The 27,570-nt window shown below is 60.9% G+C and overlaps 2 protein-coding genes across 7 annotated transcripts; both read right to left on the minus strand.

Moving 5' to 3' along the window:
* Positions 1 to 841: 841 nt before the first annotated feature.
* SLC39A14 (solute carrier family 39 member 14) lies at positions 842 to 17,244 on the minus strand. 6 transcript variants are annotated; one of them, XM_015850810.3, is made up of 9 exons: positions 15,803 to 15,898; positions 12,320 to 12,564; positions 12,013 to 12,205; positions 7,952 to 8,121; positions 7,409 to 7,531; positions 7,041 to 7,226; positions 6,664 to 6,871; positions 4,706 to 4,890; positions 842 to 4,091 (listed from the first exon to the last, which is right to left on the minus strand). In XM_015850810.3, the coding sequence occupies exons 2-9, from the start codon at positions 12,551 to 12,553 to the stop codon at positions 3,945 to 3,947; spliced, it is 1,446 nt and encodes a 481-aa protein (XP_015706296.2). In that variant the 5' UTR covers positions 12,554 to 12,564; positions 15,803 to 15,898; the 3' UTR covers positions 842 to 3,944. The 6 variants fall into 6 exon arrangements, with proteins under 6 accessions (XP_015706296.2, XP_085366607.1, XP_085366606.1 ...); XM_085510481.1 differs by lacking the exon at positions 15,803 to 15,898 and adding an exon at positions 17,221 to 17,244 and having other exon boundaries at positions 3,797 to 4,091; XM_085510480.1 differs by lacking the exon at positions 15,803 to 15,898 and adding an exon at positions 14,876 to 14,989 and having other exon boundaries at positions 3,797 to 4,091; positions 7,952 to 8,004.
* On the minus strand, positions 16,551 to 27,432 carry PIWIL2 (piwi like RNA-mediated gene silencing 2). The gene is made up of 21 exons (XM_085510477.1): positions 26,907 to 27,432; positions 26,678 to 26,774; positions 25,787 to 25,939; positions 25,000 to 25,110; positions 24,679 to 24,796; positions 23,922 to 24,046; positions 23,371 to 23,451; positions 22,823 to 22,936; positions 22,539 to 22,727; positions 22,034 to 22,118; positions 21,871 to 21,957; positions 21,655 to 21,795; positions 21,464 to 21,577; positions 20,700 to 20,888; positions 20,486 to 20,587; positions 20,284 to 20,403; positions 19,779 to 19,861; positions 19,450 to 19,555; positions 18,484 to 18,737; positions 18,293 to 18,400; positions 16,551 to 17,289 (listed from the first exon to the last, which is right to left on the minus strand). Exons 1-21 carry the CDS (start codon positions 27,283 to 27,285, stop codon positions 17,133 to 17,135), a joined length of 2,913 nt encoding a protein of 970 aa, XP_085366603.1. The 5' UTR covers positions 27,286 to 27,432; the 3' UTR covers positions 16,551 to 17,132.
* Positions 27,433 to 27,570: the final 138 nt, after the last annotated feature.

Raw genomic sequence — 27,570 nt, forward strand, 5'->3', positions numbered from 1 at the left:
GGGACGGATCGAAGCGAAATCACACAGTACTGCATAATAAACACACTGTACTGCACAATAAACACAGTACTGCATAATAAACACAGTACTGCACAATAAAACCGCCACCGCACCCTCCTGGCAGCACAAATGGGGAAAAACAGATGGAATCACACAGTGTGTGCTGGGGAGGGAGGGACGCCGCCATGATGGGGGGGGGTCTGAAGCAAAATGAGGAGGGGGCCTAAAGGAAGAGAGAGAGCCAACCCCCCCCAGGGTCAGAACTGGATCCACATGGCAGCCATGTTTGTGTTCTTAAAGGGCCAGCTGTGTGTCTGCAGCTGAAATGGGGTCTTAAATACAACACAGGGGGCTCAGAGGGTCCTGGTGTGAAAAGGAGTGGGGTCTGAAGCATAATGAGGAGGGGGCCTAAAGGAAGAGCGAGAGCCAACTCCCCCCAGGGTCAGAACTGGATCCACATGGCAGCCATGTTTGTATTCTTAAAGGGCCAGCTGTGTGTCTGCAGGTATAATGGGGTCTTTAAATATAAGACAGGAGGATCAGGGGGTCCCAGTGTGAAAAGGAGTGGAGAAAAAAGGTGAAATATGGCTGTTTTCTGCTCCTTTTCCCTCTCGGTGCAGGGGAAGTGAGGACACGTTGTGGTGTGGGTTCAGCTCCCTCGTGTGAGCAGAATAGAGCGCAGTGCCCCATCCAGCAAGACACCAAAAGGAAACACAACGAAAGGAAATGGGAGGATAAAATGGAGTTTGTTGGACTTTAAGGCAACGTGGGGCCTCAGCTCCGGCCCATTGAACAACAGGAGCTGATGGAGCCCCACAGAGTGCACCGCCATCCCCACCTGTATGGGCCATCTTTTATTGATGGAGTCGTACAAAGAGATGGAGACGTGGCAGCTCACAGAGTGACGCTCTCGGTTCTGGACAACACCTGAGTTATACAAATATGGGGCTGGAGCTGCTGAATTGGGCATAGAAACAACGGGAACAACCCAAAGTCAGTGTTGGGAATGGAAACAACAGGACCAACCCAAAGTCAAGGCTGGTCGCCTTCCCAACTTGTTCCGTCCCAGCCATGAAGGCTGGAGCTGCTCCCACCCGTCATGGGGTGAGGGAGGGTCTCCTTCCCCCCATAACACCCATAGACCCCCCCCCCAGGATGGTGGGCTGCCCTCTGCGAGGAGTCTCGTTCCTCCATAGGGTGCTTGTTTGGGTTGCAGACCCCTCACAGTGGGCAACAAATGGGATTCGATGTGAAATGAGGAGGGATTCGATGTGAAATGAGGACAGGGACATGGTCCCCATCAGAGGTTCTGGTGCAGCCCAGTGTTGGGTCTCAGCTCTGTGGGACACAGAGGACATCCAACACAGCCCAAAGGTTTTCCATGCTCATCTACAGCATGAAGGATGTTCCTTGGTCCTGTTCAGCTCTGGTTCTGTTCAGCTCTGGTTCTGCTCAGCTCTGGTTCTGTTCAGCTCTGGTTCTGTCCAGTTCTGGTTCTGCCCAGCTCTGGTTCTGCCCAGCTCTGGTTCTGTTCAGCTCTGGTTCTGTTCAGCTCTGGTTCTGTTCAGTTCTGGTTCTGTTCAGTTCTGGTTCTGTTCAGTTCTGGTTCTGCTCAGCTCTGGTTCTGCTCAGCTCTGGTTCTGTTCAGCTCTGGTTCTGTTCAGTTCTGGTTCTGCTCAGCTCTGGTTCTGTTCAGTTCTGGTTCTGCTCAGCTCTGGTTCTGTTCAGTTCTGGTTCTGCTCAGCTCTGGTTCTGTTCAGTTCTGGTTCTGCTCAGTTCTGGTTCTGTTCAGTTCTGGTTCTGTTCAGCTCTGGTTCTGTTCAGTTCTGGTTCTGTTCAGTTCTGGTTCTGTTCAGCTCTGGTTCTGTTCAGTTCTGGTTCTGTTCAGTTCTGGTTCTGCTCAGCTCTGGTTCTGTTCAGTTCTGGTTCTGTTCAGCTCCTGCTCTGCTGCTGTTTAACCTGGATGCAGCAAATCCTGCAGGCTACCCATGGTGCAAGTAGCAGCTCATCCAAAGCAGCTTTGCCTTGAAGCACCTGGGCGCTGCAGCAGCATGCAGCGCTGCAGTGGGCAGCAATGCAGCAGGACGGGGCTGTGCCCACTGCTGAGCTGTCAGTGTGAGCAGCCTATAAAGCAGAGCTGCTATTCCAGCACAGGTAGAGGATCCTGCAGAGCCTCAGCTCCAGCACAGGGTGGCAGAACATCCATTGCATCCATTGCATCCATTGCATGTGCAGGAAGCAGCAGGAGATGCCATCAAGCACCTCCCAAGGGCTGCAGGACCCTGGAGCAATGCAGGTGTGCTGTGCAATGCTATCAATGTGATAACAGCTCCGTTCACACAGTGAATATAAGGAACACCAGCACCATCCCGGCTCCACCACAAGGCTGCAATGCACCAACAGCTTCACAGTCTGTTTTCTGTTTGCTTTTCTTGTTTTTAGAAAAAAACAAACAAAAATACACCAAAAATACCCCCCCCCCCCCCCCCCCATCCCAAGGCTCCACCCCCCCCAAACCTCAGGGTTTAAAACAGGGATACAGGGATCTGTTCCCAGTGTCTGTGTGGGCACAGGGGGGGCTGCGGCTGCCTGCAGCCGGGATGGGGCTCATTGCCCTGCCCTGCTCTACCCTGCCCTGCTCTGCTTTGCCCTGCCCTGCTTTACTCTGCTTTACTCTGCTTTGCTCTGCTTTGCTTTGCCCTGCCCTGCTCTGCTCTCTGCCCTCCCTGCTTGCAGAGCAGAGGTTTGCTTTGCTTACAGCCGTTGCATCCCAATGCAGCTCCAAGCGCTGCACGTGCTGCATGCTTTCATCTGCTCTGCTCTGAGCGCTGACACCCACAGTGTGATTAATAAAACTGCTTCATACAACAGCTCTTCCTCCTCCTCATCCTCCCCAGGCAGAACAGGAGCAGCTCCAAGGGTCGGTTCAGAGGACGGCAGGGAAGAGGCTCAAGCTGCAAACTGTGCTCATGGAGCCTCCATCAGCTCCTCCATCAGCTCCTCCATCAGTTCCTCTATCAGCTCCTCCATCAGCTCCTCCATTGGTTCCTCCATCGGTTCCTCCATCGGTTCCTCCATTGGTTCCTCCTGCTCTGTGTCGCTGCCCTCGTGCTGTGGTTGCTCCAAGAAGCAGCTGAGAAGTTCCTGCTCCTCGTGTGAGCCGCCCCCATCTCTGAGCATCCCAATGTGGGGCAGCAGGGGCAGCTCGCGGCCAGCGCCAGCCCCACACCCTGCAGCGCCCACAGGGAGAGCACGGCGTCCCATTGCACAGTGCAACTGCAGAGCTGTCCCATTGCACAGTGGCATCCCATTGCATGGTGCACCCCATTGCATGGTGCACCCCATTGCATGGTGCACCCCATTGCATGGCGCATCCCATTGCATGGTGCACCCCATTGCATGGTGCATCCCATTGCATGGTGCATCCCATTGCATGGTGCATCCCATTGCACAGTGGCACCCCATTGCATGGTGCACCCCATTGCATGGTGCATCCCATTGCATGGTGGCATCCCATTGCATGGTGCATCCCATTGCATGGTGCATCCCATTGCACAGTGGCATCCCATTGCATGGTGCACCCCATTGCATGGTGCATCCCATTGCATGGTGCATCCCATTGCATGGTGCATCCCATTGCATGGTGCATCCCATTGCACAGCACAGCAGCAGGGCAGCAGTGCAGCTCCTGCATCACAACTCTGTCCTTCAACACGAGGAACGTGCTGCTGGGAGCAGCTCCGGGTCAGTTCAGTCCTATGGCAATAAAGGGGGAAGAATCCCCCCCTGCCTTGTGTCTGTGTTGTCCGTGATTGCTTTAAAGCCTCTCCTGTAGTGTCCATGACGTCAGTGCCTGCACAGGGTCCGTCGGAAAGGAAAACCCCCCCATCCCACCCCCCAGATAAAAAGCTAAAGGGAAACTTGGTGCAGGGCTCGGGCCGGGTCTACCCGATCTGGATCTGCCCCGAGTACATGGTGAGCAGCACCATGATGGTGAAGCCCGTCAGCAGCCCCGCGTTCTGGATGGCGAAGGTGATGAGCGCGCTGCCGCTCTGCTCGTCCTCCCGGCTCACCTCGTTCATCTCTGGGAACTGAAGGAACAGAAGGAACAGAACATGGAGCAGTCAGAGGTTCGGCCCGACCCGCAGCACAGCCCCCACTGCCAGCACCAGGTCCTGGGCCCAACACTGGGTCCTGCTCCCAACACTGGGTCCTGATCCCAACACCGGGTCCTGATCCCAACACCGGGTCCTGCTCCCAACACTGGGTCCTGATCCCAACACCGGGTCCTGATCCCAACACTGGGTCCTGATCCCAGCACTGGGTCCTGATCCCAACACTGGGTCCTGCTCCCAACACTGGGTCCTGCTCCCAACACTGGGTCCTGCTCCCAACCCTGGGTCCTGCTCCCAACACTGGGTCCTGATCCCAACACAGGGTCCTGCTCCCAACACCGGGTCCTGATCCCAACACCGGGTCCTGATCCCAACACTGGGTCCTGCTCCCAACACTGGGTCCTTGTCCCAACACTGGGTCCTGCTCCCAACACTGGGTCCTGATCCCAACACTGGGTCCTGCTCCCAACACTGGGTCCTGATCCCAACACTGGGTCCTGATCCCAACACCGGGTCCTGATCCCAACACCGGGTCCTGATCCCAACACTGGGTCCTGCTCCCAACACCGGGTCCCGGTCCTTGCACGCACCATATCAGCCAATGCGATGTACAGGAACATCCCTCCAGCCAAAGCGAAGATCCAGTTGGCAGAGAAGTGGCTGCCGGCCACGATCCCGAAGGCCAAACCCACGTAGCAGCAACAGGCTGACATGAAGTTGAAGAACAGCGCCTGGCGGATGGACATCCCCGCGTTCAGCAGGATGACAAAGTCCCCTGTGCAGGAGGAGGATGGCGGGGTGAGGAGGGGGCTGCCCAGCAGCTGCTATGGGGCAGCATTAACACGAGGCCGAATCACCCCATACATTCCAATAGCCACAGGGTGAGGAGGGGGCTGCCCAGCAGCTGCTATGGGGCAGCTTTAACATGAGGATCAATCACCCCATACATTCCAATAGCCACAGGGTGAGGAGGGGGCTGCCCTGCAGCTGCTATGGGGCAGCTTTAACATGAGGATCAATCACCCCATGCATTCCAATAGACACAGGGTGAGGAGGGGGCTGCCCTGCAGCTGCTATGGGGCAGCTTTAACATGAGGATCAATCACCCCATACATTCCAATAGCCACAGGGTGAGGAGGGGGCTGCCCAGCAGCTGCTATGGGGCAGCATTAACACGAGGCCGAATCACCCCATACATTCCAATAGCCTTCCATTAGAGCTGGCACTCAGCACCAGGTCAGGATCACTGCTGGGCTCTGCCCACCCCAACCCCAGCCCCAAACCACCCCGATCCAACAGCCTCCTTGTTTTCCTTCATCGTCTCCATCTAAATTTAAACCTCAGACATCACATTACCTCCTTATTTTTAGCCGTTGCTCGCTGTGGTTTACAGCCTCTCCCTCTTTCCCTCCCACCAGCGCTGGGTTTATTCCACCCCACCTTCCTCCAACACCCGAGAAACAACGGGAAGAACAGGGATGTGATGGGGCAGCATGGAGGACCAGGGGCATCCCAATGGACTGGGGGCATCCCAAAGGACTGGGGAAGTGTTGGGGCATCCCAGTGGAACAGGGGCATCCCAAAGGACTTGGGAAGTGCTGGGGTATCCTGGAGGACCAGGGGAGTCCAGGAGGACCCAGGGCATCCCAGGGGACCAAGGGACATCCCAGAGGACCAGGAGCATCCCAATGGACTGGGGAAGAGCTGGGGCATCCCAGTGAATCAGGGGCATCCCGGAGGACCAAGGGAATTCAGGAGGTCCCAGGGTATCCCAGAGGATCAAAGGACATCCCAGAGGACCCAAGGGCATCCTGGAGGACCAGGAGCATCCCAAAGGACTGGGGAAGTGCTGGGGTATCCTGGAGGACCAGGGGAGTCCAGGAGGACCCAGGGCATCCCAGAGGACCAGGGGAATCCTGGAGAACTGGGGGAACTGTGGAGGACCAGGAACATCCCAATGGACTGGGAAAGAGCTGGGGTATCCCTGTGGACTAGGGGCATCCCAAAGGTCTAGGCAAGTATTGGGGTATCCTGGAGGACCAGGGGCATCCCAATGGACTGGGGAAGTATTGGGGCATCCCGAAGGACTAGGGGAATCCAGGAGGACCCAGGGCATCCTGCAGGATCAAAGGACATCCCAGAGGACCCAGGGGCATCCCAGTGGAACAGGGGCATCCCAATGGACTGGGGAAGTGCTGGGGCATCCCAATGGACTGGGGGCATCTTGGAGGACCAGGGGCATCCCAATGGACTGGGGAAGTGTTGGGGCATCCCGAAGGACTAGGGGAATCCAGGAGGACCCAAGGCATCCTGCAGGATCAAAGGACATCCCAGCGGACCAGGGGCATCCTGGAGGACCAGGAGCATCCCAAAGGACTGGGGAAGTGCTGGGGTATCTTGGAGGACCAGGGGAGTCCAGGAGGACCCAGGGCATCCCAAAGGACTGGGGAGATGCCGGGGCATCCCGGAGGACCAAGGGCATCCTGCCGGCCCATGGGAGCCTTGCAGAGGGGCAGCACCGAGGGCAGCTTTGCCATGTCCAACGTACCCAGCTCATGGGGGAACTCCTCGCACAGGATGGCCACCGAGGTGCTGATGCCTTGGAAGACGGACACGGTGAAGGAGGCGCCGATGGCCAACCCGTCAATGAAGTTGTGCAGCCCGTCGCTCAGGGTGATCATCCAGGCCAAGGTGCCGATGTCGGAGTAGCGCACCTCCTTCAGCCAATAGCACGCGCTCTGCGAGGCCTGAAGGTCCTGGAAGCACCATAAACACGGGGCTCAGCACCAGGGGATCCGTCCCAGCCATGGCAGCTCATCCGAAGGTTTGATCCCACCACCCCCAGGACACTGTGTCCATGGACATCCAGGCCCTGAGCCATGCATGGCCATGGAGACCCCCAACCCTCCGTGATAAGGCACCAACCTGGACACTGAGCGACCCCACCACCACCTTCTCATCCCCAGGTGGGCTCTTGCACTCCATCTCATTGGTGACATGGGGGATCATATGGTCCAGGTCCCCGTTCTGCAGCTTCTCAGTGACCCCCTCCTCCCGGTCCTTCCTGGAGGGCAGCGGCTCCGTGCTGTAGTGGCTGTGCCCGTGGTGATGCTGCAGGACAGAGGCACCAACGTCACCTTCCTTGGCTCTATGTGATGTTTCCCACCCCAATGCTTGGATGAAACACCCATCAGAGCCCCCCAAACAGCCAGGAAACGGAGCACTGCCATGTACTGCCAATGGAACGCTATCAGTGCCCATTTAAGCTGTGGGGCAGAGAGCTGAGACCTCACCGGGTCCTTCTGCTTCAGCAGCATCTTCAGGATCTTCTCTGTAAAGAAGAACAGGTAGAAGCCCCCGAACACCACGGCGGATTTGGAGACGTAATAATCCTCCTGGGGGTTGAATCCAAACGCCTGAGGGCAGAAAGGAGCAATGAGAGCACGGAGGGGCTGCGTGTCGTCCCCCTGCCCTCAGCCCATCGGGGTCTTCCTCTTTCTGAGCTCTGTTCTGCCCCACGGCTCCTCCTGCTCCCGACCTGCCCTGGGCTGTGATGCTGCCTATAGGGTGAGACCCCCTGTATATGGGGCTGCCATCATTGAGTGGGTCATCACAGCTGGATGGGACCAGGGTCATCATTGAGTGAACCATCACAGCTGGATGAGACCAGGGTCATCATTGAGTGAACCATCACAGCTGGATGAGACCACCCAGCCCATCCCATGCGCCACCACCCATGTGAAGGGACCCCAGCCCCACACACCAGGAGGGTCAATGGGCCGCGGGGCTCAGCTCCTACCACCAACCCACCGCCGCAGCCCCGGCCTGCCCCGTACCTCGGGAATGAGCTGGAAGAGGGCGTTGGAGTAGAGAGTTCCAATCGCCAGAGCTATGAAGTAGAGGAGCAGCCGCTTGTAAAAGGTCTTCTTCATGAAGGGCACCACGCTGGCTCCCACCAGCGAGCACAGGGAGATGACGGTGACGCAGAGGAACCCGTAACCCCAGACTGCGGTGAGCCAACCCCAACCCCAGGGATATGGGACGGGAAAGGAGATCAATGGGGGAGGGAAGGAGGAAAGGGGCAGGAAGGAATCCACACCGAGAGCAGAGAGATGGGAGAGAAAAGACATTGATTAGTGATTGCGTCCATTGGATCTGTGGGGTGAATGGGGCTGAGCGGTGCTGGGGGCGGCTCTGCAGGGAGGGAGCAGAGGGGGGGACCCTCAGAAAGCAGCCGGGCAGCAGAACACGATGCATGGAGCTGCAGCCCCCAGCCCTGCAGGGCAGCAGGGAGCTGCAATGCACCGCTGAGCCCCGCAATGCACCGCTGAGCCCCTGCAATGCACCGCTGAGCTCCCGCAATGCACCGATCAGCCCCCTGCAATGCACCGTTGAGCAACTGCAATGCACCGCTGAGCAACTGCAATGCACCGCTGAGCAACTGCAATGCACCGCTGAGCACCTGCAATGCACCACTGAGCCCCTGCAATGCACCACTGAGCCCCTGCAATGCACCACTGAGCCCCCGCAATGCACCGCTGAGCCCTGCAATGCACCACTGAGCCCCCGCAATGCACCGCTGAGCACCTGCAATGCACCGATCAGCCCCCTGCAATGCACCGCTGAGCTCCCGCAATGCACCTCTGAGCCCCTGCAATGCACCGCTGAGCTCCCGCAATGCACCTCTGAGCACCTGCAATGCACCGCTGAGCTCCCGCAATGCACCGATCAGCCCCCTGCAATGCATCACTGAGCACCTGCAATGCACCGCTGAGCACCTGCAATGCACCACTGAGCCCCTGCAATGCACCACTGAGCCCCCGCAATGCACCGCTGAGCCCTGCAATGCACCGCTCAGCCCCTGCAATGCACCACTGAGCACCTGCAATGCACCACTGAGCCCCTGCAATGTACTGCTGAGCCCTGCAATGCACCGCTGAGCACCCGCAATGCACCACTGAGCCCCCGCAATGCACCACTGAGCCCCTGCAATGCACCACTGAGCCCCCGCAATGCACCGCTGAGCCCTGCAATGCACCGCTCAGCCCCTGCAATGCACCACTGAGCACCTGCAATGCACCACTGAGCCCCTGCAATGTACTGCTGAGCCCTGCAATGCACCGCTGAGCACCCGCAATGCACCACTGAGCCCCCGCAATGCACCACTGAGCCCCTGCAATGCACCACTGAGCCCCCGCAATGCACCGCTGAGCCCTGCAATGCACCGCTCAGCCCCTGCAATGCACCACTGAGCACCTGCAATGCACCACTGAGCCCCTGCAATGTACTGCTGAGCCCTGCAATGCACCGCTGAGCACCCGCAATGCACCACTGAGCCCCCGCAATGCACCACTGAGCCCCTGCAATGCACCACTGAGCCCCCGCAATGCACCGCTCAGCCCTGCAATGCACCGCTCAGCCCCTGCAATGCACCACACAGCCCCCGCAATGCACCACTGAGAACCTGCAATAATCGCTGAGCCCCTGCAATGCACCACTGAGCCCCCGCAATGCACCAATCAGCCCCTGCAATGCACCGCTGAGCTCCCGCAATGCACCGCTCAGCCCCTGCAATGCACCGCTGAGCCCCCGCAATGCACCAATCAGCCCCTGCAATGCACCGCTGAGCCCCCGCAATGCACCAATCAGCCCCTGCAATGCACCGCTGAGCTCCCGCAATGCACCGATCAGCCCCTGCAATGCACCGCTGAGCCCCTGCAATGCACCAATCAGCCCCTGCAATGCACCGCTGAGCTCCCGCAATGCACCGATCAGCCCCCTGCAATGCACCACTGAGCCCCTGCAATGCACCACTGAGCCCCTGCAATGCACTGCTGAGTACCTGCAATGCACCATTCAGCCCCTGCAATGCACCATTCAGCCCCTGCAATGCACCACTGAGCCCCCGCAATGCACCAATCAGCCCCTGCAATGCACCGCTGAGCCCTGCAATGCACCACTGAGCACCTGCAATGCACCACTGAGCACCTACAATGCACCACTGAACACCTACAATGCACCGCTGAGCCCCTGCAATGCACCACTGAGCCCCCGCAATGCACCGCTGAGCAACTGCAATGCACTGATCAGCCCCTGCAATGCACCACAGAGCCCCGCAATGCACCACTGAGCCCTGCAATGCACCGCTGAGCCCTGCAATGCACCACTCAGCCCCTGCAATGCACCACTGAGCACCTACAATGCACCACTGAGCACCTACAATGCACCGCTGAGCCCTGCAATGCACCACTGAGCACCTACAATGCACCACTGAGCACCTACAATGCACCGCTCAGCCCCATCTCAGCCCCGGCAGCACAGAGCGCAGCGCTCTGACCCATGGTTGGTTGTGGAGCTGGAAGGGAACACTGACAACCGCCTCCTTATGGGGCAGAGTGTGGGGTGCGATGTGCTGCTCGTCACTGTGCAGCTGTGGGGCTGCTGCTCCGTAACACAGCTGGGATGAGGGACGTCCTGCCCGCATACAACAGCGCTGCTGGAACGGCACGGCAATGAGGGCTGTGCTATAGGGTTTGCTTTAGGAAGGCTGTGCTATAAGGTTTGCTTTGGGAGGAGCTCAATGTAAGAGCTGCATCCATCCAACTCCAGAACCGACCCATTCCAATTACAACTCAATTAACTCAGATCCATCCGAGCACCGGGAAACCTGGTGTCAGCAAAAAGCTGCAGTGAATCAATAGGATAAAGGGCAGGATGGAGCTCCAAAGGGCTCGGGGTGATGCTGCAGGTCCTGCATCCACAGCCCCAAACCTCAGGTCCTGCATCTCCTGCATTGAATGCACCCAGTACTCGGAGGGACCCCATGGAGCCCCATCAGGTGTATAGGGATGCCTTGGATTGAATCAATAGGATAAAGGGCAGGATGGAGCTCCAAAGGGCTCGGGGTGATGCTGCAGGTCCTGCATCTCCTGCATTGAATGCACCCAGTGCTCGGAGGAACCAATGGAGCCCCATGGTGCCATCAGGTGCATGTATAGGGATGCCTTGGATTGAATCAATAGGATAAAGGGCAGGATGGAGCTCCAAAGGGCTCAGGGTGATGCTGCAGGTCCTGCATCTCCTGCATTGATTGCACCCAGAGCTCGGAGGGACCCCATGGAGCCCCATGGTGCCATCAGGTGTATGTGCAGGGATGCCTTGGATTGAAGGGGGGCAGAGGGGGCAGCAGAGCAGAGCTGCCCTGGGACAGGAGAGAGGCGGAGACGTGGGACCGCACCTCTGGGATGAGCTGGAAGAGCGCGTTAGAGAGCAGCGTGCCGATGGAGAGCGCGATGAAAAAGGTGAGGACGCGGCTGAAAAAGGCCTTCTGGGTGCAGGGGACGAGCAGCAAACCGAGCAGCGAGGCCACGTTTATCAGCGACACGCTGAGAAAACCAAACCCCCACACTGCGGAACGAGAAGAAACGGGGGGCAGATATTACAGGGCCGGGTGGGGGGGAAGGGGAAGGGTCCATGGCGGCTCCGGACTCTTTAGGGGTGAACCCACCTGGCTCAGCCTGGAGGGAATATGGCTCCATAGGGATGTGTGTGTATATGGGAGCTCCATAGGGATGTGTGTGTATATGGGAGCTGCAGGGGGGGCTGCAGATGGGGCTGATCCCAGCAGTGCCCACGTCACCCCAGAGCCCCCCACATTCAGCAATGCAGGGCATCAATGCAGCCCATCAATGCAGCCCATCAATGCAGACTATCAATGCAGGGCATCAATGCAGCCCATCAATGCAGCCTATCAATGCAGCCCATCAATGCAGGCCAACAATGCACCCCAACAATGCAGCCTATCGATGCAGCCCGGCTCCGAGCAGCTGAAGCTGAGTGTGGAGCAGCAGGAGGATGCACCCCCCCCCCCCCCCCAACGTGGACCCCGTGTCGGTACCTTCAGCAGAGCTGGGCCTGCTCTCCTCTGTCTCCTGCTGCTGCTGCTCCTGGTCCTGCAGGTTCCCTGCAGCGCACGCCGCCGACTCGAGCTGCTGCAGCACGGCGGGGCAGAACGCGCTCAGCTCCGCAGCGCCCAGCACCGAGCTGCGGCTCAGGTTGTGCACGGCGAACAGCTCGGCTGAACTGAAGCACTGCAAGGGGGGAGAGGGGGCAGAGTTTGCAGGAGATGAGAACAGTTTGCAACAATGCGGCGCTGCAGGGATGCAACAATACGGCGCCTGGAGGGGCCCGTGAGCTCGTCTTACCCGGGACACGTTGTTGCGCGGTTCCGATCCGTTGCTGCGGCCCAGCCCCACGTCCAGGCGGGTCAGCAGCAACTTCAGCTGCTCCAGGCTGAGCGCACGGCCCCCCCCGTAGCGCTGCAGCAGATCCTGCACGAATGATGCTGCAGACAGCGCAGGTTGCGGCTCCTCGGCGCCCGCTGGGACCCGGTGCATGGACAACAGCAGCAGCAGCGGCAGCATGGACGGGCTGGTCATGGCGGTGAGCGCTGCAGGAGGAGCACAGCACTGCACTGCACTGCACTGCACTGCATTGCACTGCACAGCACTGCATTGCACAGCACAGCACTGCATTGCACAGCACTGCACAGCACTGCACAGCACTGCATTGCACTGCACTGCATTGCACTGCACAGCACAGCACTGCACAGCACTGCATTGCACAGCACTGCACAGCACTGCACAGCACTGCATTGCACAGCGCTGCACTGCACAGCGCTGCACTGCATTGCACAGCACAGCACTGCACCGCACTGCATTGCACAGCACAGCACAGCACTGCATTGCACAGCACTGCACTGCATTGCACAGCACAGCACTGCATTGCACTGCACTGCATTACACAGCACAGCACTGCACAGCACTGCATTGCACTGCACGGCTGCAGGTCCCGGCTGCACCGACCCGCTCAGCGGCGGCATCGGGAGGGGGCAGCAGAGCGCGGAGATACCGGGAACGGGACGGAACCGACAGAACCGAGAGACACGAGGGACGGGAACACGAGGGACACGGACACGGACACGGACACACGGACACGGACGGACACGCGGCGGCCCCGCAACGGGACCTGGATGTGGACGGGGTGAGGAGGGGGATGAAGGACGGGATGAGGGACGGGGGGTCCCGAGGGGGAGGAGGAGCGAGGGAGCAACGAGGGACCATAAAGGCTCTGATGGAATTGAATGGGGACGGGGGCGGGGAGGGAGGGATACAGGATGGGATGGATACAGGATGGGTGCAGGGATGGGTGCAGGATGGGATAAATGAAGGCTGGGATGGGTGCAGGCTGGGATGGGTGCAGGATGGGATGGATATGGGATGGGTGCAGGATAGATGCAGGCCATGCACAGGACGGGATAGATGCAGGATAGGTGCAGGCTGTGCACAGCCCCTCAGTGCCCCCCACCTCCTCATATCCCGCCCCACACTCACTCCCACCGTGTTTCCCTTTCCCGGCCCCACACCCCATTGCACACCCCATTGCACACCCCACACCCCATTGCACACCCCATTGCACACCCCACACCCCATTGCACACCCCATTGCACACCCCACACCCCATTGCACACCCCACACCCCACACCCCGCTCCATCCTTTGCCCTCCGCTCCCTTCCAAACTGCCGCTCATCGATCGCAGCTCCACGTAGCGCCCGGCAAGGGAGCGCCGCGATGTGCTAATATGGCCCTATATACAGTGCTAATATGGCCCTATATACAGTGCTCCTATGGCCCTATATACAGTGCTAATATGGCCCTATATACAGTGCTCCTATGGCCCTATATACAGTGCTAATATGGCCCTATATACAGTGCTAATATGGCCCTATATACAGTGCTAATATGGCCCTATATACAGTGCTCCAATGGCCCTATATACAGTGCTAATATGGCCCTACATACAGTGCTCCTATGGCCCTATATACAGCCCCCAGGAGCCCCCAGACCCCGCAGCCCCCCCCCAACCTCCACATCCCCACAGCGTTATGGGCGCTGTGTCGGGTTGTTGTTTATGGGGTTTATGGGGTTTATGGGGTTTATGGGGTTTATGGGGTTTATGGGTTTATGGCTTAGTGCCGCTGTGCAGCGCTTTGTTCCCGGCCCGGACGGTTCAGCCAACTCCGCGTTTAACCCTTTCGCTGCCAAAGGGGGGCGCAGCACCGCGATGACCCGCAGCGGATCCACGTCGCCCCCCGGACCCCAACAACCCCCAGACCCCAACAAACACCCCCCGGACTCCATCGCCCCCTGGACCCGAACACCCCCCGGACCCCCAACAACCTCGGACCCCCAACATCCCCCGGATCCCAACACCCCCAGACTCCTACAACCTCGGACCCCAACAAACACCACCCGGACCCCCATAGCCCCCCGGACCCCATCAACACCCCCCAGACCCCAACACCTGGACCCCAACAACCCGGGACCCCAACAAACACCCCCAGACTCCCAACACCCCCCAGACCCCAACAAACACCTCCTGGACCCCAACAACCCCAGACCCCATCGCCCCCCGGACCCAAACACCCCCCCCGGACCCCCAACATCCTCCGGACCCCATCGCCCCCAGACCCCAACAAACACCCCCCAGACCTCAACACCCCCCGGACCCCAACAAACACCCCCTGGATTCAACCAACCATAGACCCCATCGCCCCCATCCCCGGTGGGGCCGCCCCCCACATCCACGCACGTTCCGACCCCAGACCCACCCCCCCCCGCTCCGTGTGGTCCCTGGGGTCCCTTCGCCCCCCACCCCCGGGGGTCCCTCCCCGCCCCCCCCACCCCGCAGCCCCGCTGACCTTCAGCTCCGTCCCCGCCCCGCGGCTCCATGAGCGCGATGGGGCGGGGGGGGATGGAGCGGATCCGCCCCGGGGGGGCACCGAGCTCCGCCCCCCCCCATCCATCCATCCCGCCATGGGATGGTGGTGGCACAGCGGCAGCGCCCCCCCCCCCCAGCCCCCCCCGCTTCCCTGAAGCGCTTCGTGGCGTTTCCCGGCCGTCATCGATCCCATTAAAAACAGCGGGGACGGAGATGGAGCGCGACCCTACAGCGCGACCCTACAGCACGTATAGAGCGGGACCCTACAGCACGTATAGAGCGGGACCCTACAGCACGTATAGAGCGGGACCCTACAGCACGTATAGAGCGGGACCCTACAGCACGTATGGAGAGCGACCCTACAGCGCGACCCTATAACATGTATAGAGCGTGACCCTACAGCACGTATGGAGAGAGACCCTACAGCCCATATGGGACACGACCCTAAAACTCGACCCTACAGCCCATATGGGGCACGACCCTACAGCCCGCATAGAGTGTGACCCTACAGCGCGACCCTATAACTTGTATAGAGCACGACCCTACAATTCGACCCTACAGCCCATATGGGGCACGACCCTACAACTCGACCCTACAGCCCATGTATAGGGCACGACTCTACAGCCCGTATGGAGAGCGACCCTACAGCCCATATGGGGCGCTGCCCCACATCCCGCTGCCGGCCACCCCACACTCGGGTGGGGGGGTTTGGGGGGAGGCACACGGGGGTCTCCATCCCACGACCCCCCCCCACCCCACTCCCCATCCTTAACCCCATCCCTCCCCTTCCCCACCCCAAACCCATTATCCCCATCCCATTACCCCCATCCCTATCCCACCCCCACCCCATCCCATATTCCCCACCCCATAACCCCATAACCCCATTACCCCTATCCCCCCCCATTACCTCCTCCCTCAGTCTCTCTCTCTCCCTCCACGTCCCGCGCTGCGCACGCTCGACCCGCAGCACGGGGAACGCTCCCATTGGCCGACGTCACCCATCGTCCCGCCCACAGCGCCCCGCCCACCAATCAGCGCCTCGCACCCGCCGCCCCGCCCCCCTCAAAGGGCCGGAGCGCCCCGTTACCTGCTGGGGGGCGATAACCCCATAAGGACCCATAACCCCAATGAGCCGCAATGGTGGGATCCAGCCGCCCCTTTAACCCCCCCAGGAGGATTCAGCCCCATATGGACCCACAGACACCCCATAGAGGAGATGGACAACCCCCCATCCAAAGCCCCCCCCCCAAATAGGAAAGCCCCCCCCCCATGGGGATGGCCCCCATCACCCCACACATCACTTATGGGGCAGCGAGGCGAGACCCCCCCCCCCGCAATAGAGACAAGAGCCCTTGAGCTGCGCCTGAGCAGCAGACCATGGGGTGGGGGGGGGGCTGCATTCCATGGGGGCCTATGGGGGGGTGGGGGTCCCATAGGGGGGGTGGGGGTCCCATAGGGGGGGATGGGGATGGGGGGGGTCCCGTTTCCCCCCTCCCTGCTCTGCCTTCGCCCCACAGCAGCCGCAGCCAAAGTCCGCTGTGGGGCAGTGAATGATTAACCCCAATGGAGACACATATGGGGGATGGGGGGGATGGTCCCATTTGGGGATGGGGGGCAGTAATAAGGGACCCCCCCCCCCATAAACACGGCAGTGCTGGAAGGAACAGCTTTAATGGAAGGGGGGGGAGCAACAGCCACAGGAACGGGCAGGAAAAGGCAAAGGGAGCAGCAAAGGAAACTAAAGGCAGCAGAGATCACAGCGGAGCGGGGAGGAATCAAAGTCCCGACCCCCCCCAACCCCCCTCCCCCCTTATCAGCTCCTTATCAGCTCCCTGTTATCACACTGCAAAGGAATGGAAAATAAAGGGGGGGGGGAAGAGCTGGGCAGGCAGCAAAGTGACCTCAATGCCCCCCCCCATAATAACAACCTGAAATGGGAAACCCCATAAAGGAACCAGAAACATGGGGGAGAAAGCAGAGGGGCTGCAAGGGGCTGCAGGAAGGGATGCAAAGGGGGGATGCAAGAGGGGGGTGCAAGAGGGGGATGCAAGAGGGGGATGCAAGAGGGGGATGCAAGAGGGGGATGCAAGAGGGGGATGCAAGGGGGGGATGCAAGGGGGGGATGCAAGGGGGGGATGCAAGGGGGGGATGCAAGGGGGGGATGCAAGGGGGGGATGCAAGGGGGGGATGCATGGAGCTATAAGAAGGGCTGCAATAAGGGCTGCAAGGGGCTGCGCTCACAGGAAGAAGAGCTGGTTGCAGAGCTGCACGCTGGGCTCGTGCTGCAGCACCTGCCCGGCCAGGAAGGCCAACCTGTGCGCGTACTTGCAGGGCGCAGGGACGCGGATGGTGCCGGGCCAGTTCCAGTAGAGGTGGCACAGCTTGAAGGTCAACCTGGGGACAGACAGGACAGTCAGCGACAGGGCAGGGAATGCACGGCTGCAATGCACTGCTGGGCTGCGTGCAGAGCCACAGTGCAGCACAGGATGCAGCACCCCAATATAGCACAGCATATGACACCCCAATGCGGCACAGCAGGATGCAATGCCCCAATGCAGCCTAGGATGTGGTGCCCCAATGCAGCGTGACAGGATGCAGCACCCTAATGCAACACAGGATGCGGTGCCCCAGTGCAGCACAGCAGGATGCAGCATCCCATACAGCATAGCGGATGCAACACCCCAATGCAGCACAGGATGCAGTGCCCCAGTGCAGCACAGCAGGATGCAATGCCCCAAATGCAGCACAACATAATGCAGTGCCCCAATGTAGCATAGCAGGGTGCAGCATCCAATGCAACATGGCAGAATGCAACGCCCCAATGCAGCATGGCAGGATGCAGCATCCAATGCAGCCCAGGATGCAGTGCTCAAATGCATCATAGTAGGACACAGCACCCCAGATGCACCTCCCTAATGCAGCATGGCAGAATGCAATGCCTCAAATGCAGCACTGCAGGATGCAACGCCCCAAAATGCAGCATCCCATGCAGCATAGCGGGATGCAGCATAGTAATGCAGCACAGGATTCAGTGCCCCAGTGCAGCACTGCAGGATGCCACACCCCCCAAATGCAACATAGCAGGATGCAGGATCCCATGCAGCAGGATGCAGTGCCTTCAAATGCAGTACAGCAGGATGCAATGCCCCAAATGCAGCACTGCAGGTTGCAACGCCCCAATGCAGCACTGCAAGATGGAATGCCCCAATGCAGCACTGCAGGATACAATGCCCCCAATGCAGCACTGCAGGATGCAGCGCCCCAAATGCAGCACTGCAGGATGCAGCGCCCCAAATGCAGCACTGCAGGATGCAATGCCCCCAATGCAGCACTGCAGGATGCAACGCCCCAATGCAACCCAGCCCTGCAACAGGAGTTTCCCCGCATCCCCCCTCACCTCTGCAGGTGCTCGGTGCTGAGGCTGGCGGTGTTGAGCACACAGATGTACCTCGTGGGGACGCTGCAGCCCAGCCGCGGGCAATGGGCCAGCAGGAAGAAGTCCTGCCTGCAGTGGAGCAGAGCGCAGCCTGCACAGCACACGCACGGCCCGGCCCGCAGCCCGCAGCCAGCACAGCCCGCCCCGCTCACCACTCGGTGCTGGTGATGCTGTGATCCACGACCAGCCCTGCAGGCGCAGCCGAGATGTGATCCGAGGAGCCGGAGTAGAAGTTGGTGCCCATCTGCTTCTGCACCACCAGCACGGCCATGCTGGGGCTGTAGCTCTCGAAGGCCTCGAAGCATTTCTGCAGCTGCGGGATCTCGTATTTGAGCACCGTGTCCAGCTGGCTGTCGGACACACCGTCACGGTACAGCACGATCTTCTTGGGCAGGCAGTGGTTCATCTGGGGGGCAAAAAGGGGGGTAGGAGATGGGGGGGGTGGAAGATGGGGGAGAAGGGGGTAGAAGATGGGGGAGTAGAGGATGGGGGGGAGGTAGAAGATAGGGGGGTAGATGGAGGGGAGAGGGGTAGAAGATGGAAGATGGGGTAGAAGATGGGGGGAAGGGGGTAGAAGATGGGGGGGAAGGTAGAAGATGGGGGGATGGGGGAGAAGGGGGTAGAAGATGGGGGGGTAAGAGGATGGGGGGTAGGTAGAATGTGGGGGGAGAGGAGATAGAAGATGGGGAGGGAGATAGAAGATGGGGGGGTAGAAGGTGGGGGAGGGGGGGAGAAGATGGGGGAAAGGGTAGAAGATGAGGGGAGGGGGTAGAAGATGGGGGGGTTGGGGTCCCCCAGGGCTGAGGAGGGGGGAAGGGGTGGGGGGTGATGTTGCCGATGGGGACGGACTCAGCCCTGCGGGTCCCCCCTGCCCTCACTGTGCTGGGATGGATGCACAGGGTGGGGGCAGAGCAAGCAGCACATGCAGCACATGCAGCCCCCCCCATGCTGCACTGCTGGGGAGGTGTGAGCACCGAGCAGCACTGACAGCACCCACAGCACCCACACATAAAGGACCCAATGCAGCGCTGCATGAGGGCAATGCAGCCCCTGATGAGGCCAGGCCTCCTGCAGGGCTCACAGCTGCTCGGGGGCTGTTTGCTGCCCCCCCTCCCCACCTCGTGGAACTGCTGCAGCGCGTTGGCCAGGCAGAGCCGCAGGCTGTCGGCGATCTCCTGCTGCGGCAGCTGGAAGACGACACGGGAATACCAGCGGGTCAGCAGCCTGGGGGGACAAAACAGGGCACGGATGGGAACAGCACAGCTGGAAACAGCACAGCTGGAAACAGCACAGCTGGAAACAGCACAGCTGGGGACAGCACAGCTGGAAACAGCACAGCTGGGGACGGGGCCCGGTGCTGCCCCAGCACTGCATGAGGCCAAGGCAGGGCTGACCCCGTCCCCAGGAGGGGGGGAGAGCAGAGCCAGGCCGGCCCGGTACCACGCACTGGTTGGTGCTGGCCACGAAGCCGATGACGGAGCGCGTCCCTCTGCTGTGGCTCACGTCCATCCCGATGACCATCAGCTGCTTCTGCACAGGGAGGCAATGGCAGGGCTGGGGGTGAGGGACTAACCCCTAACCTAACCCCTAACCCAACCCTAACCTAACCCCTAACCCAACCCTAACCCAACCCTAACCTAGCCCTAATCCTAACCTAACCCCTAACCTAACCTTAACCCTAACCCAACTCCTAACCTAGCCCTAATCCCTAACCCAACCCCTAACACAACCCTAACCTGCCCCGAACCCAACCCCAACCTAGCCCCTACCTGACCCCTAACCCGACCCCCAACTTTAACCCCTAACCTAACCCTAACCCAACCCCAACCCCTAACCCTTACCCCACCCTAACCCTACTCCCCCTTCCCCTCCATGCTGTGCCCCCCTCCATGCTGTCCCCCCCCCCTCCATGCTGGAGGTGGAGCAGCCCCCCCTCCATGTCCCCCTCTCACCAGCGGGATGTCCACCCCCCACAGCTCTCCTCCCAGCTTGCAGTTCATCTGCAGCAGCACCTTCTGCACCACGCTCCTCAGCTTGGCCATGTGGCCCTGCAGGGAGCTCACATTGATGACCTGCAGATGGATGGAGACGTGAGACATGAACTTGTGGGGCTGCCCCACACCCAGCCCTGCTTGGGGGTCCCCCCCCCCATACCTGGGATGGCACCGGGCTGTGCACGCAGCACAGCTTCTTGATGGCGCTGTACACGTCCCCCTTGGTGCCGGTGGTGATGCACAGCAGCAGCTGCACCTTGTCCTGCATGGAGACACAGCAGAACAACCCAACAACAGCATGCAGCTGCAACCCCCAAATCCCCATAGATTAAATGAACCCCCCCATAGCAGCCCCCTTTACCAGCCCCCTTTACCTCGTGGCCCAACACGCTGCGGATGGTTCTCACGTAGGTCTCCAGCCTCTCGTCCTTCAGCTCCACCAGCCCAGGTTGGTTCACCTGCATCCCGATGGGGCCGCAGCAGCTCCGCAGCAGAGACACCAGGTTCTTGGTGACGTCCTGCAGGCGCCGCGGGTAAACCAGCAGCCAGCAGTTCATGTCCACCTGGGGGGGAACAGGGAGGTGTGGGGCAGGGGGAGCATCCAAAGGGGGGGATATGGGGGGGGGATGCTGCAACACTCAGCTCCTGTGGGGCCGGGGGGTATGATGGCACCCTATGGATGACGGCACCCTATAGACAATGGTACTCTATAGACAATGGCACCCTATGGATGACAGCACCCTATAGACAATGGCACCCTATGGACAACGGCACCCTATGGACGATGGCACCCTATGGACGATGGCACCCTATGGATGACGGCACCCTATAGACAATGGCACCCTATGGACAACGGCACCCTATGGACGATGGCACCCTATGGACGATGGCACCCTATGGATGACGGCACCCTATGGATGACGGCACCCTATAGACAATGGCACCCTATGGATAACAGCACCCTATAGACAATGGCACCCTATGGACGACGGCACCCTATGGACGACGGCACCCTATAGACAATGGCACCCTATGGATAACAGCACCCTATAGACAATGGCACCCTATGGACAATGGCACCCTATGGACAATGGCACCCTATGGAGGATGTGACCCCATTGCTGAGCCGTGCTCTCACCGTGGAGATGGCAGCTTCTCTCACCACCTCCCTGTTCCAGTTGACGTCCTCAGCAGCGATGAAGGAGCAGCGCCGCAGGTTGACCCTCTCCGAAGGCAGAATGCGGCCCTGGGTCTGCAGGGAACACAGCACCAATGCAGCTCCCGTGCAGCTCACACAGCTGTGGGGTGTTTTAACACCCCCCCATTTACCCTGTGGATGTCGGGGCTCAGGATGAGCCCCCAGCGCTTCAGCTCCTGCGACGCCTCCTGGTTGCATTGGATGCGGTGCAGCAAACTGCACAGAGACTCGTAGTGCTGCTGGGGGCTCTGCAGCATCTCCCGCATCACGTCCTATGGGGCAGAGCGAGCTGTGGGGCAGCCCCACGGCCAAACCCCATCCCTTCCCCTATAGCAAACAATACTGACCTTCAGCATGCGGCCGTCCTTCTTGACCTCCGAGATGCCGGTCAGGAAGGTGAGCTCGGGCAGCAGCAGCACCATGTCCAGCCGTGGCTGCAGGATGGCCCAGTTCATGGCTTAAAGCACACACAGCACAACCCCCCCTCCCCAAATCCCCCCCTGTTCTCACCTTGCCCCCCAGCACCACCTTCTCCTTGGGCCTGTGGATGAGCAGCGGCTGCTCCAGCTCCCGCACCGTGATCCCATACGTTTTGCTGCCATAAAACCCACAGTATAAGCCAGGATTCTCACATAGCAACCCCCCCAGCCCCCCTAAAGGGCCGGAGCGCCCCATTACCCCATGGGGGGCAATGAGGGACCCCATAACCCCCCCAACCCCCACTGAGCCGCAATGGTGGGGTCCAGCCACCCCATTGAACCCCAAAAAGGGGGATTCAGCCCCCCATAGACACCCCATAGAGGAGATGGACCAAAACCCACGCTATAAGCCTGGCTTCTCACAAAGCAACCCCCCCCAGCTCCCCTGCAGCCCCCCCCCAAACGGCCGGAGTGCCCCGTTACCTGATGGGGGGTGATGAGGGACCCCATAACCCCCCCCCCAACCCCCACTGAGCCACAATGGTGGGGTCCAGTCGCCCCATTGAACCCCCCGCCCCCCCCTGCAGCCCCCCCACCTGTAGTACTCCACGAAGCTGATCTGCTCCCCGCTGCCCAGGGTGAAGCTGTCGCGGGGGGTCTTGTCCCAGTCGATGTCGTCGATGCGGTAGGTGCGGTTGTTGTAGCGGGTCAGCACCGTGCTGCCCACCAGCTGCTTGGTGCACTCCTCGTGGAAGCTGCTGGGGTTCTGCTTGCAGATGGACTGCCTGCACGGAACCCAAACCCCACAGCCCCCATATCTATGGGACCCCCAACCCACCCCATCACCTCGGGGCTGCTGCCCCTGGCTCCCCCCTCTCACATTAAAGCCAGCACGGATTCACCCTGGATGATCCTATGGACGGTGTCCACTGTCAGGAACAGCCCAGCGTCCTTCTTGCGGATGCTGACGGAGTAACCCGGCCAGATCTGCAGCCTGAAGGCAAGGGAAAAGAGCAGAGCAGCTCAGCAGCACAGAGCACAGCTCAGCAGCACAGAATACAGCCCAGCTCAGCCCCAGTACAACACAGTACAGCCCCAGTACAACACAGTACAGCCCCAGTACAACACAGTACAGCCCCAGCATTGCCCAGGCCCAGCTCAGCCCCATTATAGCTCAGCCCCAGCACAGCCCAGTTCAGCCCCAACATAGCACAGCCCCAGCCCAACACAGCCCCAGCACAGCACAGCACAGACCAGCTCAGTCCCAGCACAACATAGTACAGCCCCAGCTCAGCCCCAACATAACACAGCACAGCCCCAGCATAGCCAAACTCAGCCCCACTACAGCTCAGCCCCAGCACAGCCCAGTCTGAGTACAGCCCCAGCACAGCCCAACACATCACAGCCCCAGCTCAGCCCCAGCCCCACCTGTAGCGCTGCAGCACGGTGGCCTTGGACAGGTCGTAGAAGTTCCTGCCCACCAGCTTCATGTCCAACATCCTCATGGCCCTGAGGAGCAGCACAGACCCATCAGACCATGGGCATAAAAAGGAGCCCATAAAAACCCCATAGAGCATCATGGATCCATCAGAACCCAGGCACAAAAAGGAGACCATAAAAACCCCATAGAGCCTCATGGATCCATCAGACCCTGGGCATAAAAAGGAGCCCATAAAAACCCCATAGAGCCTCATGGATCCATCAGACCCCAGGCACAAAAACGAGGCCATAAAAACCCCATAGAGCCTCATGGATCCATCAGACCATGGGCATAAAAAGGAGACCATAAAAACCCCATAGAGCCTCATGGATCCATCAGACCATGGGCACAAGAACGAGGCCATAAAAACCCCCATAGAGCCTCATGGATCCATCAGACCATGGCACAAAAACGAGGCCATAAAAGCCCCATAGAGGCTCATGGATCCATCAGACCCCGAACATAAAAATGAGGCCATAAAAGCCCCATAGATGCTGACCTGCGGAACACCACGTTGTAGAAGGGGATGCAGAGGTCGGAGCTGGGCTCCAGCACTTTGGTCAGCTGGATGCTGATGCTGATCTGCTCCTGGTCCGTCCTGCGCAGCGCCGTCAGGCTGAGCGGCTGCAAACGGGAACAGGATCAGCACTCAACATTGGGGGGTATGGGGGGGTCATTGCATCCCCATGGCAAGGATGTGGGGGGGGGGGGGCTCAGCACTCACCCATAGGGTTATATATGGGGGGAGGGTCACTGCATCCCCATGGCAGGGTTGGGGGGGGGGGGGGGGTCAGCACTCACCCATAGGGTTGGGGGGGGGGGGAGGATCATTGCATTCCCATGGTAGGGTTGTTTGGGGAGGGGGGGGCATTGCATCCCCATAGCAAGGATGGTGGGGGGGGGACTCAGCAATCATAGGGTTGTGTGTGTGGGGGGGGATCATTGCATCCCTATGGCAGGGTTGTGTGTGTGGGGGGGGTCATTGCATCCCTATGGCAGGGTTGTATGTGGGGGGGGGTCATTGCATCCCTATGGCAGGGCTGTATGTGGGGGGGGGTCACTGCATCCCTATGGCAGGGCTGTATGTGTGTGGGGGGGGGGGTCATTGCATCCCTATGGCAGGGTTGTGTGTGTGTGAGTGTCTCTGTGGGGGGGGGATCATTGCATCCCATGGCAGGGTTGTGTGTGTGTGTGTGTCTCTGTGGGGGGGTATCACTGCATCCCATGGCAGGGGATGGCAGCAGCTCTGGCCCCACCTGAGGCAGCAGGATGGGCAGGAAGAGGATGGAGCCATCGAACGCCGTCACGTCCCCCGTCACCTCGCGCTGCTCCTTCAACATGGCAAAGCGAATGCTCCTGCACTCCACCTCGGGGCTGGGGGGGCACAGGGGGCAGCGATGCATCACCCCCAGCCCCACAACACACCATAGGGGCACAGGGAAACCCATGGGGGGGGTAAGAGGTGGAGCTCCACCTGGTGGTGAGCGGGGCTGCCCATTAATGGCACCTTAATTACCTGAAGGTGATGTGGTGCTGATAGACTGAGCGGGGCAGCCAATTAACAGTGCCTTAATTACCTGAAGGTGACGTGGTACTGATAGACCGAGTCGTTCTGGCAGTAGATTCGCACCAGGTTCAGCCCCACGGCCACGGCTGTTCCCTTCGGCACCGGCTTCGTGGTGGGAGCTCTGAGAGACACAGCAGGGCAGGCAGGGGGCACACAGCACAGCCCACAGCTCAGCCCCCCTATAGCCCCCAGCTCAGCCCCCCCCTCAGCCCACAGCTCAGCCTCCCACCCCAAGCCCACAGCTCAGCCCCCCTCCAGCCCCCAATTCAGACCCCGCAGCCCACAGCACACACCCCCCCAGCCCACAGCTCAGCCCCCCTATAGCCCACAGCCCAGCACCCCCCAGTCCCCCATATCTCAGCCCACAGCTCAGCCCCTCTTCAGCCCCCATCTCAGCCCACCCCCCTGCCCAGCACCCCCCCAGCCCCCCCATAAGCCCCCAGCTCAGCCCACCCCCCCAGCCCACCACCCAGCCTCCCATCCCAAGCCCACAGCTCAGCCCCCCCCAGCCCACAGCTCAACCTACCCCCAGTCCCCAGCTCAGCCCTCCCCAAACCCCCAGCTCAGCCCCCCCCCAGCCCCCAACTCAGCTTCCCCCCCAGTCCCCAGCTTAGCCCCCCTCCCAGCCCCCACCTCAGCACCCCCCCAGACCACAGCTCAGCCTGCCCCAGCCCCCTATAGCTCAGCTCATCCCCCCCAGCTCCCATCTCAGCCCACACCCAGCCCACATCTCACAGCTCAGCCCACCCCAGCCCCCTCCCAGCCCCCCATAGCCCACCCCCCCCCCATTGACTCACTGCTTGCCGGCAGCCTGTGGTGGTCCCGGCAGCGCTGCAGCCTGTTGTCCAGGCCCAGGAGGGCACAACAGCTCAGCAGGGGGTGAGGCCGGGGGTCTCTCAGTGGGGCTGACAGGGGGCGGCACGTCCCCCCCACCAGCGTGAGGCTGGATCCTGGGGGCATCAAACAGGGGATGGGGGGTTAAAGGGGGGGGGGGGGGGAGAGGGGCAGCCCCAGCTCTGCCAACAGCAACGATGTGAAGCCTGGGGGGCACAGAGAGCAGGGGGGCACACACACAGAGCAGAACAGGGGGGCACAGAGAGCGGGGCGGGGGGGGCACACAGGAGGGCACATAGAACAGGGGGGCACACATAGAACGGGGGGGGCACATAGAACTGGGGGGGGCACATAGAACGGGGGGGGCACATAGAACGGGGGGGGGGCACATAGAACGGGGGGGGCACAAAGAACGGGGGGGGGGGCACACATAGAACGGGGGGGGCACATAGAACGGGGGGGGGCACATAGAACGGGGGGGGGCACACATAGAACGGGGGGGGGCACATAGAACTGGGGGGGGGCACATAGAACGGGGGGGGGCACATAGAACAGAGGGGGCACATAGAACGGGGGGGGGCACATAGAACTGGGGGGGGGTACATAGAACTGGGGGGGGGGGGCACATAGAACGGGGGGGGCACATAGAACAGGGGGGCACAAAGAACGGGGGGGGGCACACATAGAACGGGGGGGGCCACATAGAACGGGGGGGGGGGCACATAGAACAGGGGGGGGCACATAGAACGGGGGGGGGGCACAGAGAACGGGGGGGGGGCACACATAGAACTGGGGGGGGGGCACATAGGGGGGCACACACAGACACCCCCGCCCCGTCCCCCCCATTGACTCACCGTCCCCTCGCTCCCATCTCCGCCCCCATCTCGGCTCCTCGTCCCCCCACCCCGGGGCTCTGCGGGCTGTGCAGGGCGCGGCACAGAGCGGCACGGCCTGTAGGATGGATGGGGGGGGACAATGAGAACACAGCGAACACCGGCACCGGGACGGGCCCACGGCACCGACAGGCCGCAAACAAACAGAACCGAACCGAACCGGGCCGGACCGGGCCGGGCTGGGACACACCGAGAGGCCGCAGCTCCGGCTCCGTGTGGGATGATGGTGGTGATGGTGATGATGGTGATGATGGAGGGCGCGGGTTGAAGCCGAGGCTCCAAAGCAGCGACGAGAGCGACTCCGGACCGGGAACAGCGTCAGAACCGGGCGGAACCGACGGACGGACCGAGAAACCGCGGCCCAGCTCGGCCGGGACCGACGGAACCGAGCGGGGCGGGCCCGGGGGAGGAGGGGAGGCCACGGCCGGGAGCACAGAGCGGCCACGGGCACCCACCGGTACCGAGCCCGGTACCCAGCCCGGTACCCAGCCCCGCCCGCCGCCATGTTGTTGTCCGCCATGTTGTCCGCCATGTTGTCCGCCATGTTGTCCGGGCCGGAGCGGCTCCATGGCGGCACCGCCCGCTCGAGGCCGCCGCCACCACACGACGCACCGAGCAGAGCCCGCGCTGCGCGCGCGATTCTCATTGGTTCGCACGAGTCCCGCGCGCTTCTCATTGGTTGGCCCGATGAACGCGCCCCGCAGACGCCGAGCTGCGATTGGTGGAGAGGGGAGGAAACAGGGAGAGGGGGGCGGGGCTTAGGCGGAGCTGGAGGCTGAGGGGGCGGGGCCACGGGGAGAAGGGGGCGGAGCCACATGAATGTGGGCGGAGTCACGGCGAGGCGGGCGGGGCTA

Source organism: Coturnix japonica, chromosome 10 (assembly GCF_054131305.1).
Source record: "Coturnix japonica strain WE chromosome 10, WE-NBRP24, whole genome shotgun sequence".
Lineage (NCBI taxonomy): Eukaryota > Metazoa > Chordata > Aves > Galliformes > Phasianidae > Coturnix > Coturnix japonica.

Coding starts and splice junctions, on each gene's coding strand:
- PIWIL2 (XM_085510477.1), bottom strand. CDS start 27,285: ATGGAGCCGCTCCGGCCCGGACAACATGGCGGACAACATGGCGGACAA. Junction 24,797..24,999: donor CAGTACCACGTCACCTTCAG/GTAATTAAGGCA, acceptor GTGCCCCCCCAG/CCCCGAGGTGGAGTGCAGGA. Junction 21,796..21,870: donor AGGACGGCCGCATGCTGAAG/GTCAGTATTGTT, acceptor TCTGCCCCATAG/GACGTGATGCGGGAGATGCT.
- SLC39A14 (XM_085510478.1), bottom strand. CDS start 14,984: ATGGATGGATGGGGGGGGGCGGAGCTCGGTGCCCCCCCGGGGCGGATC. Junction 12,206..12,319: donor CGCGCAACAACGTGTCCCGG/GTAAGACGAGCT, acceptor CCCCCCTTGCAG/TGCTTCAGTTCAGCCGAGCT. Junction 6,872..7,040: donor TGGGGTCGCTCAGTGTCCAG/GTTGGTGCCTTA, acceptor TGGTGCTTCCAG/GACCTTCAGGCCTCGCAGAG.